Raw genomic sequence first — 20,338 nt, 5'->3', positions numbered from 1 at the left:
TGTCACTGGGCAGCTCACGGCTGTGCTTCCCTTTGTAGGGAAAGGGGGATACCTAGTCAGTTGTACAACTGAATGTCTTCAACTGAAATGTGTCTTCCACATTTAACCCAACCCCTCTGAATCAGAGAGGTGTGGGGGGCTGCCTTAATCGACATCTACGTCTTCGGTGCCCGGGGAACAATGGGTTAACTGCTTTGCTCAGGGGCAGAACGACAGATTTTTACCTTGTCAGCTCGGGGATTCCTTTCGGTTACTGGCCCAACGCTCTAACCACTAGTTAGTCCATAATAGTTTGCAAGCCCTGCAAACTATTAACTAAAACATCCGACGAGTGTTGGAGCCGGTGTAGTACGATTCAATCTTAGTCCTGTATTGACGCTTTGCCTTTTGGAGGGTTTTATTAGTCATATATACAGAATACACATGGTATACACTGTCCAACGAAATGCTTACTTGCAGGTCCCTTCTCTACAATGCGACAACAAATTGGTTGATTATGTTGGATAGAAAACTTAAAGTGACAGTGGAAACACAAGCATGTACACACACACACCTGTCCTAGTGTCTGCTTTCACTACAAGGCTCAGTCATCATGATGCCATAACCCAGAGCAACAGCTAAACAAATACAGCCTGTCCTGCACAGATAGCAGGTGTCTGACCTTTAGTGTGGACAGTTTTAGTCCGATGCATCAAATCATTATTCCATCACAGTTCGATGACCTTTATAAGTTTAAATTGTAACCGCAGTAGAAACCTGAGACTTCTAACAACACAACAAATGCAAATATCAATGGCTTTAGCCATAGCAACCAAAACCCCAAAGATGCACTGTGTATAATCTGTTAGGGAGGATCATGGGTAAATAACAGCAACCAATCAACACTGCAGTAAACTATCTGTAATGTTGCCACTTTGCAAACCTTCAGCGTAGTTTGAATGTTTCAAATGCAGGCAGTGGCGGCTCAATCCATCATGATGAATCCTGTCCCCCATGTCCAGTAACGTCCCATTCCCAATGAGTTAAGTCCCACTGCGTCCCAAATGGCACCCTATTCTCCATCTAGTGCACAACTTTTGACCAGAATCACTACTTTTGACCAGAGCCTGATGGGCCCTGGTCAAAAGTAGCGCACTACAGAGGGAATAGGGTACCAATTGGGACGCAACCCTCTTGGCACAGGCCATGGCTGAAGCCCCATATGTCATTGACTGTTAACACTCTCAACTATAAATAAAAAGATAGACAGAAGTTCCTTTGTTCAGTCAGTATCAGCTGCAGATCATCCATCACAGTGGATGGGACTTGTTTTGGGAATGCTGGTGGTGCCTCGACAATGAGAGGTGATGAGGTCATGTTTTGATGTCCCTACTTTTGAGGGACTAATACCAGCAAGTAAAAATCTCAATGTTATTGTTTGAATTTGAAGGTTCTAAATAGAATCCATGTGTTGTAGATGAGTCTGACGAACGTCAAACACATTTGTGATAAAGATACCATTATAAAAGACCAGCAGGAGAAATCTGAACATTGATGTTCCTCTTGGCTCCGCATGATGTTTGTAAAGCTAGTGCTGCCATCTTGTGGCATTATAATCTTAAACGACTAAACATACTTGTATCAAACTAATGACCAAACAACTAACCTATAAACTCACTATTACCATTGTCCGTGTGTCGCACTGGTGAGGGAGAAACCACACAATTTGCATCAACAACCAAAAATACAACATTGCACAGTCTCCTCTTGAGGAAAAAAATATGTCTGGAATGGAGGGATGAAACGGATTGAATTATTCACATCACCAGCTGCTACTCTGGGTGAAACGGGCTGGCAATTGTACCCCAGTGATTCCTAGTGCAGTGTGATCAGACAGAACAGCTGTATGGCTGCACTTAAAGGCCCAGTGCAGACAAAAAAAGTGATTTTCCTGTGTTTTATATATATTTCCATACTAAGAGTTTGGAATAATACTATGAAATTGTGAAAATGATGATAATGCACTTTTAGTGTAGGAGCCGTTTGTTTTTTTTAACGCCAGAAATTTCAGCCTGTTTTGGTGGTATGGAGTTTTGGCCATGCATGCTGCATTCACCATGCGGTAAATTAGTTAATAGACCAATAAGAAAGAGCGTTCCAACCTTATCTGCCAATAACAGCTATTTTTCAGTTTTCCCCTCCCCACTCAGACCACTTCCAGTTGTAGCAGAAATCTTGCTAGAGAAATTGCCCTTTGCTAAGTATCCATTTACATAAATAAAAAAAAATAATCACTGTAAGGAACTGAATTGTTACCAAGAAATAATGATGGTACCACTTCATATGGACAGTCCATCTGTAGATGCTCTACAGACTAATCTATAGAGTATCAGCAACCTTTCAACTAACTATCTACTAACCTTAACCTTAACTCTAACCCTTATTCTAAACCTAACCTTAGCAAGCAGTCGCTTATCAACATATAGTTTGTTGATAGTAGGAGAGCATCTACAGATGGAAAATCCATCTTTCACTCTGTCTGTCTCTCTCTCGCTCGGTCTTTCTCTCTCTCTCACACACTCCATCTGTCCCTTGAGCTGATTAAATCTCTCAACCTCCCTCCTCTCGTTCCCCATTTTAATATTTCTCCCTCCGTCAGAGGCCTGGAATATGAATAGATGTGTCTAGAAGTTCATCGTTCACTGTATAAACCAGGCAGGAGGCAGCTTATATGAGTCACAGCCATTAAACCAGTAGCGACCAGGAATAGAGGACAGATACTGTGTCCTGATAGCAGCGACCAGGAATAGAGGACAGATACTGTGTCCTGATAGCAGTGACCAGGAATAGAGGACAGATACTGTGTCCTTATAGCAGCGACCAGGAATAGAGGACAGATACTGTGTCCTGATAGCAGCGACCAGGAATAGAGGACAGATACTGTGTCCTGATAGCAGCGACCAGGAATAGAGGACAGATACTGTGTCCTGATAGCAGCGACCAGGAATAGAGGACAGATACTGTGTCCTGATAGCAGCGACCAGGAATAGAGGACAGATACTGTGTCCTGATAGCAGTGACCAGGAATAGAGGACAGATACTGTGTCCTGATAGCAGCGACCAGGAATAGAGGACAGATACTGTGTCCTGATAGCAGCGACCAGGAATAGAGGACAGATACTGTGTCCTGATAGCAGCGACCAGGAATAGAGGACAGATACTGTGTCCTTATAGCAGCGACCAGGAATAGAGGACAGATACTGTGTCCTTATAGCAGCGACCAGGAATAGAGGACAGATACTGTGTCCTGATAGCAGCGACCAGGAATAGAGGACAGATACTGTGTGCTGATAGTTCTACCTGTATTAATGTGATCGCCATGGGAACTGCTGAAGAAACCAACCTAAACTTATTCTGTATCACAACAGCAATACAATTGAAGAAGAAACGAGCCAGAGAAACATTAAGACTCTATCTCAGATGAAACATGAAGGTTATGGCAGACATGTCAGATGTTAACCCAGTAGAGTCGATGTCCACACAGATCAAACTTACTCTTTAGTCTGTATCATATCTCAGTTAAATGAGAGGCAGATAGACAGGCAGACAAACAGACGGACAGGGACAGGCAGAGACAGACATACATGCAGACACACAGACAGACAGATAGACAGAAAGAAATAGAGACGTCTTCTCCCTTTCATTAACATTTATCCCCACAGCTTCCCCTGACAGCACACTGCTTCCTCCCCTAGTTAAATAACCCAATTATTCAAGACTAACAAACACACACTTTGTTCAACTTAAGATAACAACAGCAATAGCATAACAACAATGATAACAACAACCGTAGTCAAATACTGTATAAATCCAGGTCTTACAATGCTCTAAAACTCCTCATATTACATTGTCAGCCATTTAAGGTGCACCATAAAATCTGCATTTGACATTTTCAACAAAACTCAATGTATGTTGCACCAAAACATGCCGAGAAGACAGACGATATTTTTTTCATTACGTTTTTTTCTTTTTTCTTCACAGAGTTTTCTTCCTCCCTCTTGACCTCTGTGGAATTTGATGTTTTTAAGTGATTTAAAAGTTTAGTCCATAGTTTGTTTCTTTGTTTGGCACACTTCCTTTATAAGCTGTTGCAGTGTGTGGCACGCATCAACTAGATCAACCGGTGGCGTAAAGCGTGTGGAAGCCTGGTGTCTCAAAGAACTTCTGGAGAGATGGAGAGAAAAAGAGAAAGAACAGAGAAAGATAAAAATCAGCATTGTTTTCTGCTTCACTTGGGAATATGAGCTAGTTTGAAGTCTACAGTACGTGAGGCATACCGTCTATCAGACCTTATCATTCAAAGTCTTCAGTTCTAGGGATGATATTCTGCACGCGTCATTATCATTAGAACCCCCTTGGGCTGTGGGGATATAAACATGGGATATAATATGGTGCGGCAGGTAGCCTAGTGGTTAGAGCGTTGGGCCAGTGACCGTACGGTTGCTGAATCGAATACCCGAGCTGACAAGGTAAAACTATGTTGTTCTACCACTGAACAAGGCAGTTAACCACCTGTTCCCCGGGCGCTGAAGACGTGGATGTCGGTTAAAGCAGCCCCCCCGCACCTCTCTGATTCAGAGGGGAGGGGTTAAATGAGGAAGACACATTTGGAGGCATTCAGTTGTACAACTGACTAGGTATCCCCCCTTTCCCCTAATATTATGTATGTTCCATTGGTCTCAGTCATATTGTTTGCTTTGCTGACATTTAATGCTTGGGTATGGCCGTCTTCGAGACCGGCTGTGGGGGTCTTGGCATAATAAAGGGGGCCTCGTTTGCCAACCTAAGGAGCATGCCAAAACAGGACTGGGATCCTCTTTCCAGTCTTGGACGTCAGCTCTCCCACACAGGGAGCTTGGGCAGCGTGCCCAGAGGCTAGGGCCCAGGCTTGGGGATAGTGGTAAAGGTTTGGACTCCCCTCTCTGTAAACTCTAGTAATGGTTGTAGCTAACTACAGGATGCATACCTTTAGCATAAGATCCACACTGTGCTTCTCTATACACATGCTGGTAATGTGGCTATAGAGTTATGGATTGCGTACATCCCAGAGTGCTATGTACTGATACAGTGATAGAATGCTTCATTTGAAATGTTAAAATGATATGGTATGTCTGGTCCTAATCCTGACCTGCATAGCTACCTGCAGCATGCAGAGGCTTCATGGAACCCGTTTTCATCAGGAAGGGCTCTCCTCCCTCGAAGGCCAGGATTGGGTCACTGACGATGCCACTCCCCGGTTTTCCCGGCCCACCGTTGCTGCTCCTGCTGTGATTGGACAGCTGGATGATCTGCTCAAAGTCAGCTGCCTTCCCATTGGCTGAGAGGCCATTCTGGTGCATGGCTGGCCGGACAACATTCAGCACAGGGCTGGATTCTGCTTCAATCTGCTGCATTTTAGGAGCTGCATGAAAAAAAAACAAGCAAAGTTGCTCTTTTTAAATGACTAATAAAATTGTCCTTGACTGAGTGTTCTCTCTCTAATTGAATGTAATGTTTTGTAATTGTCTTGTCTTTTAATCATGACATTATTTGTTAGCATCCAAGACCATTTTGTAAATAAGTGCCATCCTCTTGGGATCTAATGCACATCCCAGCTAACACTTCTAGGTAGAGAGAACATTTTTGTAATATTACCTGTAATGTTCCCCTAACGTTTGATTGTCCAGTTATCAGTTATTTAGGGGAACATTCTATCTATGTCAAACAGAACATGACCAGAACGTGGTTACCATGTTCTCAGAATATCCTTTTGACCTTGACGCCGATTAAGATAAGCAGAATTAGGTTTTTACATGGCTATTGCATAATCTGATTACTGTCAATATCAAATTATTTGAACTCACAACCTCTTGGTTCATGGTACTCTGACCCCCCCCCCCCCCCTTCTGAGAACATGGTAACCATGTTCTGGGTAAGTTCTGTTTGACATTAAGGGGATGGTCTCTTGGAAACATTCCTTGCACATCACTGGAACATCGCTAAGAAAACGTTAGTTAAAAGCCTCATGAAACTCTTAAGGGAACGGTCTCTAAAGTTGTGGGAAGGTTTGTTGTTAGCTGGGATGTCGTATAATTAAATTTTTTACCCAAATACATTTTTATCAAATCACAGGTTGAAGGAGAATGGCACTGTAGAGACAGCAGAATGGCACTGTATGTAACTTACCTTTACTGTTCTTCGTAGTATCTTTGCCATTGACCTGTGCTGGAGAATTAGACTCATTCGGCAGTGAAGGCTAGAAGAACAAAAAAATGGGACAAATGGTTGCTGTGTATCACACAAGGTTGCTACACATTGGTGGTGGATGAGGTGTTATTATCAAGAAGTGCTTTAAACATCTGGACAGACACTATTATGAATTCAGTCAATTAAATAAGAAAACATACACTGTATAATCTTTCATCTGAACAAAGGGTCTAGAAGGGTTGTTATATGAAGCATAGGACTTACATCAATCACCTTTTGTCCTGCATCAGTAGTTTTACGAGTTCTCTTCATGATTTCCTCAAGGCGCTGTGGAGTTCAACAGCAGAGGCAGGAGTTGTCAGCTGCTGGATTCGATTATTTACAACTAATGCACTTTAACATATTTCATTTAAGGCTGGGAGTTTTTCCTAGTCAGGATACAATTTGATCAAAAACTACCGGTTCTATATTTATGTATTAAGTAGAAAGTAAAGACAAGTTAGACTTTTTCAATCTGAGTCCCCTTCATCCATCCATCCCTCCTCCCTCCATCCCTCATCCCCTCCATCCCTCATCTCTCCTCCCTCCATCCCTCCTCATCTCTCCATCCCTCATCTTTCCTCCCTCTATCCCTCATCTCTCCTCCCCTCATCTCTCCTCCCTCCATCCCTCCTCCCCTCATCTCTCCTCCCTCCATCCCTCCTCCCCTCCATCTCTCCTCCCTCATCCCCTCCATCCCTCATCCCTCCTCCCTCCATCCCTCCTCCCCTCATCTCTCCTCCCTCCATCTCTCCTCTCTCCATCTCTCCTCCCCTCCCTCTCTCCTCTCTCCTCCCTCCATCCCTCCTCATCTCTCCTCCCTCCATCTCTCCTCCCTCCATCCCTCCTCCCTCCATCCCTCCATCCCTCCTCCCTCCATCCCTCCTCCTCTCCTCCCCTCATCCCTCCTCCCCTCATCTCTCCTCCCTCCATCTCTCCATCCCTCCTCCCTCCCCTCATCCCTCCATCTCTCCTCCCTCCATCCCTCCTCCCTCCCTCCTCCCCTCCTCCCCCCATCTCTCCTCCCTCCTCCCCTCATCTCTCCTCCCCTCCCCCCTCTTCCCCTCCATCCCTCCTCCTCCCCTCCTCCCCTCCATCCCTCCTCATCTCTCCACCTTCTTTCTCTCCAGGCGCGCCTGTTCCTCCTTCTGAAAGTGCTTCTCTCTCTCCACGCGCTGACGCTCCGCCTCCTCACGAGCTTTGACCTCGGCCTCCTCCCTCTGACACAGACGGGACAAAACAACATCATCAATACGATCATCAATACTATGGAAAGCCCATTTATCTTCATAGGATGTTCATCATGCTATTAAGACTAAAGGGAAATGACTCAACAAGGGAATCGTGTCAGTCTAGATAAAACCCAAATTTCATATAATATCAAATGATGGAATGTAAAAATAATTATTAGCAAATTAATACAAGAGTAGATTAATGTCCCCTTTTCTAACCACTAGGTGGCACCATATTCCCAGACTAGGCTGTAGTAGGCTGTAGGGCAGGGCTTGATATCTCCCTGTAATAATGCCATTACACAGCTCACTGGGTCTTTTGAGTCATCAGTATTAAATAGGTGATGCATGGAGGGATGAAAACAAAGCTGTGATCACATCAGTTCCAAACAAACCACTGGGCTATACCACAGGCAGCAAATATCTAAATAACGACATCCATCAAAAGAACAAGGTTGCTATGCTTCATAAACAGTGCAAAACACAGGTTGTATACAGTTGAGTAACTACAGATGTTTGCAATGACGTGTTTATGTTCAAAGTTGCCTGGAAGATAAAACTTGCTGTGTCATGGTTCATGAGATAGCTGAAAAATATTGTATGAATATGATGCCTCACCATCTTGACACACACTGCAAGGAAGATGGCTGCCGACAGTGTCGAACAAACAGCAAATTGCACTGGTCTTCCCTCGGGGGAGACTGGACTCAAGCATGTCTGAATGCTACAGGCAGGGGTAGTGGGAACACTGTCACTATCTATCCCCTGTCAGCCCACTGCAGTGCGGAGCAGAGACGGGGACAGGGGGAGGACAGAGCTGTCACTATCCCACTCTGACAACGGCTCTCTCAGTTCCAATAAATTCTGGGCATTTGCCTGGAGAAGGCATGGTGACAATGACATGCTGATTGTAGGCCTTACAGCACACATGCCTGTCCCCTCAAACAGCAAACATTCCCTCTCATAACGTTACCTCGACCTAAGATCAGTCAACCTGTGTCATACGTCTTCTTCTATGCTGTACGTCAAGACTGCCTGTCGATCTCGCACCTGTTTCTGCAGGCGTTGGTTCTCCTCCTGTTCCGCCTTGGCTTTCTCCTTCGCCTCCTTCTCCTCCTCCAGGCGCTGGGCCTCGTCTCTCAGAAGCTGCTCCTTCGCCATGAGGCGTGCCTCCTCCTCCCTGCGCCTCCTCTCCTCCGCCTGCCGAGCCATGCCCTCCTCACGAGCAATCCTGCATGGGGAGCATGCTCAGTCAGGTCCGCACATGCTCATACAGTATATGCTCACACTGGATGGCATTTTAAAATCAACACACAACATGACACATATCAATGTATGGTACACACTTGTCTTGGACATTAGGCAAACAGTAAACCATCCATATGTCTATAGACCGGGGTTTCTTAAACTATGGGTCAGGACCCAAATCGGGCCCTGGTCATGTGAAAGGTGGGTCGCGAGTTATGAGAATACATCTATCTATACATCACACACTATTTATTTTTTATTTGGGTCATTGGAGAACAATTTTGGTCACGGGAAGACAGTCAACTTCTCATTTGTGCCTTGAGCTAAAAAGTTGAAGAACCCCTGCTATAGACAGACAGACAAACAGACAGACAGACACGACACTCCAATCGATAACATTCAATAATACTACAGTACTATAATAACCAACTCAATGACATGTCTAATCAATTCCAGCCAGGGTCTGACTGACCGTTTCCTCTTCTCCTGCTCCAGGCGCTCCTGCTCCTCTCTCTCCCGTTGCTCCCGGGCCTGTCTGCGTTTCTCAGCCAGGACTCGAGCTGCTTCCTCTGGGTCGTTGGTGCCGGCTGAGGGCCTGGAAGCCAGAGTGGCAGCAGTAGATGAGGTAGCCGGGGCAGATGAGGCAGCCGGGGCAGATGAGGCAGCTGGGGCAGTTGTGGGAGTTGAGGCAGCAGAGGCAGCCAGCTGTAGGTTTGAGGCTTGGGTAGAGGCGGCCACTGTGACTGGTGCACTAAGAGATGTTTGTGTCACCGGCGCCGAAGACACCATTATAGCAGGAACATTACTGGAGCCTGTACGAGCAAGAAAGACAGGAGAGGCCTCTGTTTCACATCTGAAGCCACACGATGGACCATAACCGTGGAATATACTTCAAGGTTCATATGAAGCAAACATCATAGAGTTGATACAATGTGTGTTTTCTCAAGGCAGAGAGGGGAAGAAGTAACAGCTGAAAAGAAACATCCTGGAGCTTGGATACGGTAACCACGGCGAACAAACTTACTCTTTGTCTCCTCAGGAGTGTCTGGCTGATGGGGCTTGTTGTTAGTTTCCACGGTGACCGGCTGAAGCTGTACCCTGACAGGGGTCTGGGCTCTTTTGGGGCGGGTCTTGGTGCCTGTGGGGATCTTCTTGCCCGTGGAGGGGGTCTTGGGAGCCATTGGAGGGCAGGGGGACAACAGTTTGCTTTTGGGGGCCACAGGTGATGGAGGTCGGTTTTGGGGTTTTGGGGTACTGCTGCAGGATAAGAGATGAAAAGAGATAAGTGGGGAAGAGAGGGAAGGAGAAGGGAGGGAGGAGGGAGGGAGGGAGAAGATTCTTAGTGTCTGGAACTCTATTGGAGGGATGCAACACATTTCTTCCACAAGAAATGTCATTATTTGGTGTTTTGTTGATGGTGGTGGAAATCGCTGTCTCAGGCGCTGCTCCAGAATCATCCATAAGTGTTCAATTGGGTTGAGATCTGGTGACTGAGACGGCCATGGCATACATCGTTTTTATGCTCATCAAACCATTCAATGACCACTCGTGACCTGTGGATGGAGGCATTGTCATCCTATGGGGGCATAGTCATTGTAGCCAAAATAATGGGCAAAATGATGGGCTGCCCAGCATTTCTATATATGACCTTAAGCATGATGGGATGTTAATTGCTGAGGAATTGCTTAGGAACCCCACCTTTGTGAAAGCACCTGCTTTCAATATATTTAATCTCCCTAATTTAATGAAGTGTTTCCTTTATTTGGGCAGAGACCTGTAGTATAGGACAGTTTAGAGTAGTTCTACTGTTGGCACAAGACAGATTCTGGGCTCTACTCCATCCTATGTTCTGTGTTCTGTAATCTGTGTTCTGTGTTTTGTAATCTGTGTTTTGTAATCTGTGTTCTGTGATCTGTGTCCCGTAATCTGCAATCTGTGTCCCGTAATCTGTGTCCCGTAATCTGTGTCCCGTGTTCTGTAATCCGTGTTCTGTAATCCGTGTTCTGTAATCCGTGTTCTGTAATCCGTGTTCTGTAACCTGTGTTTTGTAATCTGTGTTCTGCAATCTGTGTTCTGCAATCTGTGTTCTGCAATCTGTGTCCCGTAATCTGTGTCCCGTGTTCTGTAATCCGTGTTCTGTAATCCGTGTTCTGTAATCTGTGTTTTGTAATCTGTGATCTGTGTCCTGTAATCTGCAATATGTGTTTTGTAATCTGTGGTCTGTTATCTGTAATTTGTGTTCTGTAATCTGTGTTCTGTAATCTCTGTTCTGTAATCCGTGTCCTGTAATCCGTGTCCTGTAATCCGTGTCCTGTAATCCTGTAATCCGTGTTCTGCAATCCGTGTCCTGTAATCCGTGTCCTGTGTTCTGTGTCCTGTAATCAGTGTCCTGTAATCAGTGTCCTGTGTCCTGTGTCCTGTGTCCTGTGTTCTGTGTTCTGTGTCCTGTGTCCTAACAATACCTGAACTCCGGCCTGGATCTGGTCGGCGTTGGGAACTTCTTCAGAACTTTCTCTTTTTCATTCTCCCTCTCCTTGTCTTTCTTCTCTTTCTTCTTCTTATCCAACTTTGAGAAACAAAAAGGGTGAACAGTTATGGCAGAATACCTGGAATTACACTATAGTGTGTGTGTGTTAACATGTATGCTTGAACATGTGTGTGTGTGTGAGGGCGTGCGCTGACCAGCGTTGAGTTCCGTCGGCGTTGGCGCTGTGTGATGTCGGGCGTGCTGGCGGACACTCCTCCCCTCCAGCGTTCGGAGGAGTTCCGGTGAGGGTGGTGGTGGGAGCAGGCGTCCAGGGGGCTGGCGGAGGCTGAACGGGAGTAGTGGTGAGAGTCTAAGTACATCACAGAGATGAAGAAAACAGGCAGGAAAGACAAGGTCAGGTCAGGACCCCTAAACATTTCAGTAGTGATCATGATAGGCCACCTATTGAAAATGTAACGGTGGCAGACACACTTAGTCAGCGTGGATCTCTGGCCAGCTGTGATCCTTATTAGTCATATTGGGCTCTGCAGGATTTAACTGACTGAGTTTACTTCCCCTGTCAGAAATAATGCACGAGACAAAGATAGTGTAACTAGTGGTAGTCTGGTGTATACTGTAACTAGCGGTAGTCTGGTGTATACTGTAACTAGTGGTAGTCTGGTATATACTGTAACTAGCGGTAGTCTGGTGTGTACTGTACTGTAACTAGTGGTAGTCTGGTGTATACTGTAACTAGTGGTAGTCTGGTATATACTGTAACTAGTGGTAGTCTGGTGTATACTGTACTGTAACTAGTGGTAGTCTGGTGTATACTGTACTGTAACTAGTGGTAGTCTGGTGTATACTGTAACTAGTGGTAGTCTGGTGTATACTGTAACTAGTGGTAGTCTGGTGTATACTGTAACTAGTGGTAGTCTGGTGTATACTGTACTGTAACTAGTGGTAGTCTGGTGTATACTGTAACTAGTGGTAGTCTGGTGTATACTGTAACTAGCGGTAGTCTGGTGTGTACTGTACTGTAACTAGTGGTAGTCTGGTGTATACTGTAACTAGTGGTAGTCTGGTGTATACTGTAACTAGTGGTAGTCTGGTGTATACTGTACTGTAACTAGTGGTAGTCTGGTGTGTACTGTACTGTAACTAGTGGTAGTCTGGTGTATACTGTAACTAGCGGTAGTCTGGTGTGTACTGTACTGTAACTAGTGGTAGTCTGGTGTATACTGTAACTAGTGGTAGTCTGGTGTATACTGTACTGTAACTAGTGGTAGTCTGGTGTGTACTGTACTGTAACTAGTGGTAGTCTGGTGTATACTGTAACTAGCGGTAGTCTGGTGTGTACTGTACTGTAACTAGTGGTAGTCTGGTGTATACTGTAACTAGTGGTAGTCTGGTGTATACTGTAACTAGTGGTCGTCTGGTGTATACTGTAACTAGTGGTAGTCTGGTATATACTGTAACTAGTGGTAGTCTGGTGTATACTGTAACTAGTGGTAGTCTGGTATATACTGTAACTAGTGGTAGTCTGGTGTATACTGTAACTAGTGGTAGTCTGGTATATACTGTAACTAGTGGTAGTCTGGTGTATACTGTAACTAGTGGTAGTCTGGTGTATACTGTAACTAGTAGTAGTCTGGTGTATACTGTACTGTAACTAGTGGTAGTCTGGTGTATACTGTAACTAGTGGTAGTCTGGTATATACTGTAACTAGTGGTAGTCTGGTGTATACTGTAACTAGTGGTAGTCTGGTGTATACTGTAACTAGTGGTAGTCTGGTGTATACTGTACTGTAACTAGTGGTAGTCTGGTGTATACTGTACTGTAACTAGTGGTAGTCTGGTGTATACTGTACTGTAACTAGTGGTAGTCTGGTGTATACTGTACTGTAACTAGTGGTAGTCTGGTATATACTGTAACTAGTGGTAGTCTGGTGTATACTGTAACTAGTGGTAGTCTGGTGTATACTGTAACTAGTGGTAGTCTGGTGTATACTGTAACTAGTGGTAGTCTGGTATATACTGTAACTAGTGGTAGTCTGGTGTATACTGTAACTAGTGGTAGTCTGGTGTATACTGTAACTAGTAGTAGTCTGGTGTATACTGTACTGTAACTAGTGGTAGTCTGGTGTATACTGTAACTAGTAGTAGTCTGGTGTATACTGTAACTAGTGGTAGTCTGGTGTGTACTGTACTGTAACTAGTGGTAGTCTGGTGTATACTGTAACTAGTGGTAGTCTGGTATATACTGTAACTAGTGGTAGTCTGGTGTATACTGTAACTAGTGGTAGGCTGGTGTATACTGTAACTAGTGGTAGTCTGGTGTATACTGTAACTAGTGGTAGTCTGGTGTATACTGTACCTAGTGGTAGTCTGGTGTATACTGTACTGTAACTAGTGGTAGTCTGGTGTATACTGTAACTAGTGGTAGTCTGGTGTATACTGTACCTAGTGGTAGTCTGGTGTATACTGTACCTAGTGGTAGTCTGGTGTATACTGTACTGTAACTAGTGGTAGTCTGGTGTATACTGTACTGTACCTAGTGGTAGTCTGGTGTATACTGTAACTAGTGGTAGTCTGGTGTATACTGTAACTAGTGGTAGTCTGGTGTATACTGTAACTAGTGGTAGTCTGGTGTATACTGTACCTAGTGGTAGTCTGGTGTATACTGTACTGTAACTAGTGGTAGTCTGGTGTATACTGTACTGTAACTAGTGGTCGTCTGGTGTATACTGTACCTAGTGGTAGTCTGGTGTATACTGTACTGTAACTAGTGGTAGTCTGGTGTATACTGTAACTAGTGGTAGTCTGGTGTATACTGTAACTAGTGGTAGTCTGGTGTATACTGTAACTAGTGGTAGTCTGGTGTATACTGTAACTAGTGGTAGTCTGGTGTATACTGTAACTAGTGGTAGTCTGGTGTATACTGTAACTAGTGGTAGTCTGGTGTATACTGTAACTAGTGGTAGTCTGGTGTATACTGTACCTAGTGGTAGTCTGGTGTATACTGTAACTAGTGGTAGTCTGGTGTATACTGTAACTAGTGGTAGTCTGGTGTATACTGTACCTAGTGGTAGTCTGGTGTATACTGTAATGTAACTAGTGGTAGTCTGGTGTATACTGTAACTAGTGGTAGTCTGGTGTATACTGTAACTAGTGGTAGTCTGGGGTATACTGTAACTAGTGGTAGTCTGGTGTATACTGTAACTAGTGGTAGTCTGGGGTATACTGTAACTAGTGGTAGTCTGGTGTATACTGTAACTAATGGTAGTCTGGTGTATACTGTAACTAGTGGTAGTCTGGTGTATACTGTAACTAGTGGTCGTCTGGTGTATACTGTACTGTAACTAGTGGTAGTCTGGTGTATACTGTAACTAGTGGTAGTCTGGTGTATACTGTAACTAGTGGTAGTCTGGTGTATACTGTAACTAGTGGTAGTCTGGTGTATACTGTACTGTAACTAGTGGTAGTCTGGTGTGTACTGTACTGTAACTAGTGGTAGTCTGGGGTATACTGTAACTAGTGGTAGTCTGGTGTATACTGTACTGTAACTAGTGGTAGTCTGGTGTGTACTGTAACTAGTGGTAGTCTGGTGTATACTGTAACTAGTGGTAGTCTGGTGTATACTGTACCTAGTGGTAGTCTGGGGTATACTGTACTGTAACTAGTGGTAGTCTGGGGTATACTGTACTGTAACTAGTGGTAGTCTGGTGTATACTGTAACTAGTGGTAGGCTGGTGTGTACTGTACTGTAACTAGTGGTAGTCTGGGGTATACTGTACTGTAACTAGTGGTAGTCTGGTGTATACTGTAACTAGTGGTAGGCTGGTGTGTACTGTACTGTAACTAGTGGTAGTCTGGGGTATACTGTACTGTAACTAGTGGTAGTCTGGGGTATGTATGCTGTAAATTCCCCTTCACTGGAAAATAAGGGAGAGAAAGGATAAAGGTTCCTGTAGGGGTCAGAGGTCACTCACAGGGGTCCCGGGAGTCGCTAGTGTTGAGCAGGGTCACGGCGCTGCGGCTACGGGCCAGGAAGGACAGGGTGGGGGTCATGAGCCGCTCCACGATGCGGCTCTCCCACGGACTAAGACGCAGACTGCGGGCTGGCAGACACAAGAGGGCGCTGTCAGTACCTGGGTGCTCTTACACACACACACACCCTGCAGAGTCCCCAGAATCAGACCCCCCAGTAGTGCACCACCAGGTTACCCACCGTTCCCCAGTCACTCACTGACAACACTGCAGCACAGCATTTCATCCCACAACACAAACTGATCACTGTCTGATCACACTTAATAACTGTAGCTATTTCACCCTGACCACTGTTACTACATACTGTAGAGACAGACTTCACTCCAGTTAAACATGATGGACAGGTGGAGAAATCTGGAGATGTTTCACCTACATGTACACTACCAGTCAAAAGTTTGGACACACCTACTCATTGCATTTTTTTTTTAAACGTTTAAAAAAAAACTATTTTCTACATTGTAGAATAATAGTGAAGACATCAAAACTATGAAATAACACATATAGAATCATGTAGTAACCAAAAAAGTGTTAAACAAATCAAAATATATTTTATATGTGAGATTCTTCAACGTAGCCACACTTTGCCTTGATGACAACTTTGTACACTCTTGGCATTCTCTCAACCAGCTTCCTGAGCTAGTCACCTGGAATGCATTTCAATGAACAGGTGTGCCTTGTTAAAAGTTAATTTGTGGAATTTCTTTCCTTCTTAATGCGTTTGAGCCAATCAGTTGTGTTGTGACAAGGTAGGTAGGGGTGGTATACAGACGATAGCCCTATTTGGTAAAAGACCAAGTCCATAATATGGCAAGAACAGCTCAAATAAGCAAAGAGAAACGACAACCCATCAACTGACATGAAGGTCAGTCAATACGAAAAATGTCAAGAATCTTGAAAGTTTCTTCAAGTGCAGTCGCAAATACCATCAAGCGCTATGATGAAACTGGCTCTCATGAAGACCGCCACAGGAAAGGAAAACCCAGAGTTACCTCTGCTGCAGAGGATAAGTTACCAGCCTCAGAAATTGCAGCCCAAATAAATGTCTCACAGAGTTCAAGTAACAGACACATCTCAACATCAACTGTTCAGAGGAGACTGCGTGAATCAGGCCTTCATGGTCGAATTGCTGCAAAGAAACCACTACTAAAGGAAACAAATAAGAAGAAGAGACATGCTTGGGCCAAGAAACAAGAGCAATGGACATTAGACTGGTGGAAATCTGAGTCCAAATTTGAGATTTTTGGTTCCAACCACTGTGTCTTCTCGAGACGCAGAGTAGGTGAACGGATGATCTCCGCATGTGTGGTTCCCACCGTGAAGCATGGAGGAGGAGGTGTGATGGTGTGGAGATGCTTTGCTAGTTACACTGTCTGTGATTTATTTAGAATTCAAGGCACACTTAACCAGCATGGCTACCACAGAATTCTGCAGCGATACACCATCCCATCTGGTTTGCGCTTAGTGGGACTATCATTTGTTTTGTAACAAGACAACGACCCAACACACCTCCAGGCTGTGTAAGAGCTATTTGACCAAGAAGGAGAGTGATGGAGTGCTGCATCAGATGACCTGGCCTCCACAATCACCTGACCTGAACCCAATTCAGATGGTTTGGGGTGAGTTGGACCGCAGAGTGAAGGATAAACAGCCAACAAGTGCTTGGAACTCCTTCAAGACTGTTGGAAAAGCATTCCAGGTGAAGCTGGTTGAGAGAATGCCAAGAGTGTGCAGTCATCAAGGCAAAGGGTGGCTACTTTGAAGCATCTAAAATGTACATTTTGATTTGTTTAACACTTTTTTGGTTACTACATGATTCCATATGTGTTATTTCATAGTTTTGATGTCTTCACTGTTATTCTACAATGTAGAAAATAGTACAAATAAAGAAAAACCCTTGAATAAGTAGGTGTGTCCAAACTTTTCAGTGGTACTGTACATGTCACATACCTCATAACGTCACAGATCACACACATAACAATATAACTGCTCAACTGCTACATTTCCTCCATACAAAAAGAATAACAACTTACTTGCCATCCACAATACATGTGTAAATATTGGACTATAAATTGTGCTTTCCTGTATAATACGTATGCTAAAATGTTTATTCTAGTCTACTGAGACATTTACTTTATGTTCGTATACTTATATTTTATTATTTCTTATTGTTGTTGCATTGTCGAGAAGAAACCTGTGCGTAAGCATTTGATTGGACGGTGTATGACCATGTGTATCCCGTACATACATACATTGAAAATGTTGAAATCATGTAGTTCTTCTTCCCAAATGACTTGTCATTCAAAAACACACCACCCATAAAGCCATGACTGTCTAGCAGGCCTACGCTCCAGCCAGACCTAGCCATGCTGACAGAGGCATGCTACATCAGATCCTCAGCATTAGAGCCTACGTTACTCCTGGGATGCTTTGAGTAAGACTCACTCTTATGCCATTAGTTCAGAATCATATGTTTGTTTGTCATATTATATTTTAGGTTGTGTCCCAAATGGCACCCTATTCCCACATAGTGCACTACTTTTTGACCAGGGTCCACAGGGCTCTGTTTAAAAGTAGTGCACTATGTGGGAATAGGGTGCCATTTGGGACACGATCATCATGACAAACACTCAAGAACAATCATAACTGGAACAAATGTAATGTCAGAGCAAATGGCTTTTGAACGTCGGGAGTCCCTGAAATCATTTGTCCCTAAAACGACGTCAATTTCAGAAAGTTACAAAACAGTGTGTGGGTCAAAGGGTGTTACGTGGTAGTGATGGAACCAGACTGGTGAATTTGTGAGAGCCCTCTGTGTGAGATTCTCTGTGTGAGAGCCCTCTGTGTGAGAGCCCTCTGTGTGAGAGCCCTCTGTGTGAGAGCCCTCTGTGTGAGAGCCCTCTGTGTGAGAGCCCACTGTGTGAGAGCCCTCTGTGTGAGATTCTCTGTGTGGAGGAGATTCTCTGTGTGGAGGAGATGAGAATAGGGAAACGTTCCGTATTACAGTACCTCCAGTAGGCTAAAGAGTATGACCTGAGTCTCTCATAAACTTAATTCTAAGTAACTGGCATCTTCAATGGGCCATTGATAGTATCGTACAATTGAATGTTAACATAGGCATCACAAGTAACAGCATTCTATAGAGACTCCACTGCTATATAACTGATTTATGGTGTGGGCCCTAATTGTTAGATCAAGTCAGCTATGCTAAGGAGCGTCCCAAACGGTACCATAACCCTTATTTAGTGCCCTTCTTTTTTACCAGCCCCCATAGGGCTCTGGTTAAAAGTAGTGCACTATACTGTATACTGTATAGGGTGCAGTTTGTGACACAACTCGTGTGGATCACTCAGCTCTCTCTGTATGCTTTAACTGATGGCATGCCACACAGAATGTTGCCCCATTGACTCTTTAACGGATGGCATGCCACACAGAATGTTGCCCCATTGACTCTTTAACTGACGGCATGCCACACAGAATGTTGCCCCGTTGACTCTTTAACTGACGGCATGCCACACAGAATGTTGCCCCGTTGACTCTTTAACTGACGGCATGCCACACAGAATGTTGCCCCGTTGACTCTTTAACTGATGGCATGCCACACAGAATGTTGCCCCGTTGACTCTTTAACTGACGGCATGCCACACAGAATGTTGCCCCATTGACTCTTTAACGGACGGCATGCCACACAGAATGTTGCCCCATTGACTCTTTAACTGATGGCATGCCACACAGAATGTTGCCCCGTTAACTCTTTAACTGATGGCATGCCACACAGAATGTTGCCCCATTGACTCTTTAACGGACGGCATGCCACACAGAATGTTGCCCCATTGACTCTTTAACGGACGGCATGCCACACAGAATGTTGCCCCATTGACTCTTTAACTGATGGCATGCCACACAGAATGTTGCCCCATTGACTCTTTAACGGACGGCATGCCACACAGAATGTTGCCCCATTAACTCTTTAACTGATGGCATGCCACACAGAATGTTGCCCCATTGACTCTTTAACTGATGGCATGCCACACAGAATGTTGCCCCGTTGACTCTTTAACTGATGGCATGCCACACAGAATGCTGCCCCATTGACTCTTTAACGGACGGCATGCCACACAGAATGTTGCCCCGTTGACTCTTTAACTGATGGCATGCCACACAGAATGTTGCCCCGCTGACTCTTTGCTCAGCAATGAAGTCAGACTGGAATCAGAAACTGGAATCAGAAAAAATGCTGTTTATAGAGGAACATCTCAACATGTCCTCTTAAGCATTATCCTGTAATAACAACATTGAATGCGTACACGCACACGCACACACGCAGTCACACACACACACACAGTCACACACACACACACACAGTCAAGTACGCACACACAGTCACGCACACAGTCACCCAAGCACAGAAAGTTCACAATCACAACAGCAACACCAAGAAGCTGATGATAAGCGTGAGTCGTGACACTTCCTTTCTGCCGATGCATGTAAAACACATTTAGGATGGCACCGATCAGGGAATGGAAAACACTGAAAAGCTTTGACTATCTCATAAAACTGACTGGTTCATATTATTTAATGGACCAGGGGTCACCTTTGCTGTATTTTGGATAGATAATTTTCACAAAGTGTTTTATGGTTAATAACCCAACTAGGCCCGGGCCTGTTGCTAAGCAACAGTGAGACGGCTTATTTTCTCCTTCAATGCGGCAAGACATTTACTGCTGCTGCCTGATATAGTGAACACCTGGTAAATAAGTCCTGGGTCTCTAAAAAACATCAGGCTATTTTAGGCATACGTATATCCCACAGCCAGAACATTCTAACTGCTAAGTCGACTGGATTTCATATGGCAGATCCTGGAAAATATCGGTCTGCTGAGAGAGGACATTCTGTGTAAAGTATTTAGTATTGACTTGACTGAGTATTGAATTTGTCGGGAAGATCAATAAAAGCTGACTGCATGTAGTCAGTTATGAGTGACATGACAACTTCTGATGGCGAAGTTCCAGAGGGTGGAAGAGGACTTGGACAGCCATCTAAAACAATGGATGACGAGCTAATGGAATATATTATAGCA

The 20,338-nt window shown here is 44.5% G+C and overlaps 1 protein-coding gene across 8 annotated transcripts in view; it reads right to left on the bottom strand.

Annotated features, from left to right (window-relative positions):
- Nucleotides 1-372: 372 nt before the first annotated feature.
- Nucleotides 373-20,338, bottom strand: part of LOC139555257 (MAP7 domain-containing protein 1-like) — a 71,966-nt gene continuing 52,000 nt past the window's right edge. For 4 of the 8 annotated variants that reach the window (XM_071368913.1, XM_071368907.1, XM_071368914.1 and 1 more), the window contains 11 exons: nt 15,204-15,332; nt 11,427-11,581; nt 11,207-11,310; nt 9,769-10,001; nt 9,217-9,556; nt 8,547-8,727; nt 7,380-7,484; nt 6,490-6,552; nt 6,205-6,274; nt 5,168-5,440; nt 373-4,203 (listed from right to left, as the gene is read on the bottom strand). In XM_071368913.1, coding sequence (XP_071225014.1) covers nt 4,193-4,203; nt 5,168-5,440; nt 6,205-6,274; nt 6,490-6,552; nt 7,380-7,484; nt 8,547-8,727; nt 9,217-9,556; nt 9,769-10,001; nt 11,207-11,310; nt 11,427-11,581; nt 15,204-15,332 — 1,664 coding nt within the window. In that variant the 3' untranslated portion in view covers nt 373-4,192. The remainder of the gene's footprint in view (nt 4,204-5,167; nt 5,441-6,204; nt 6,275-6,489; nt 6,553-7,379; nt 7,485-8,546; nt 8,728-9,216; nt 9,557-9,768; nt 10,002-11,206; nt 11,311-11,426; nt 11,582-15,203; nt 15,333-20,338) is intronic. The other 4 variants (XM_071368909.1, XM_071368908.1, XM_071368912.1 and 1 more) reach the window with 4 other exon arrangements.

This window comes from Salvelinus alpinus, chromosome 26 (assembly GCF_045679555.1).
Source record: "Salvelinus alpinus chromosome 26, SLU_Salpinus.1, whole genome shotgun sequence".
Classification (NCBI taxonomy): Eukaryota; Metazoa; Chordata; class Actinopteri; order Salmoniformes; family Salmonidae; genus Salvelinus; species Salvelinus alpinus.
The sequence above is the reverse complement of the archived record's forward strand: the minus strand, read 5'-3'. Positions and strand labels throughout refer to the sequence as shown.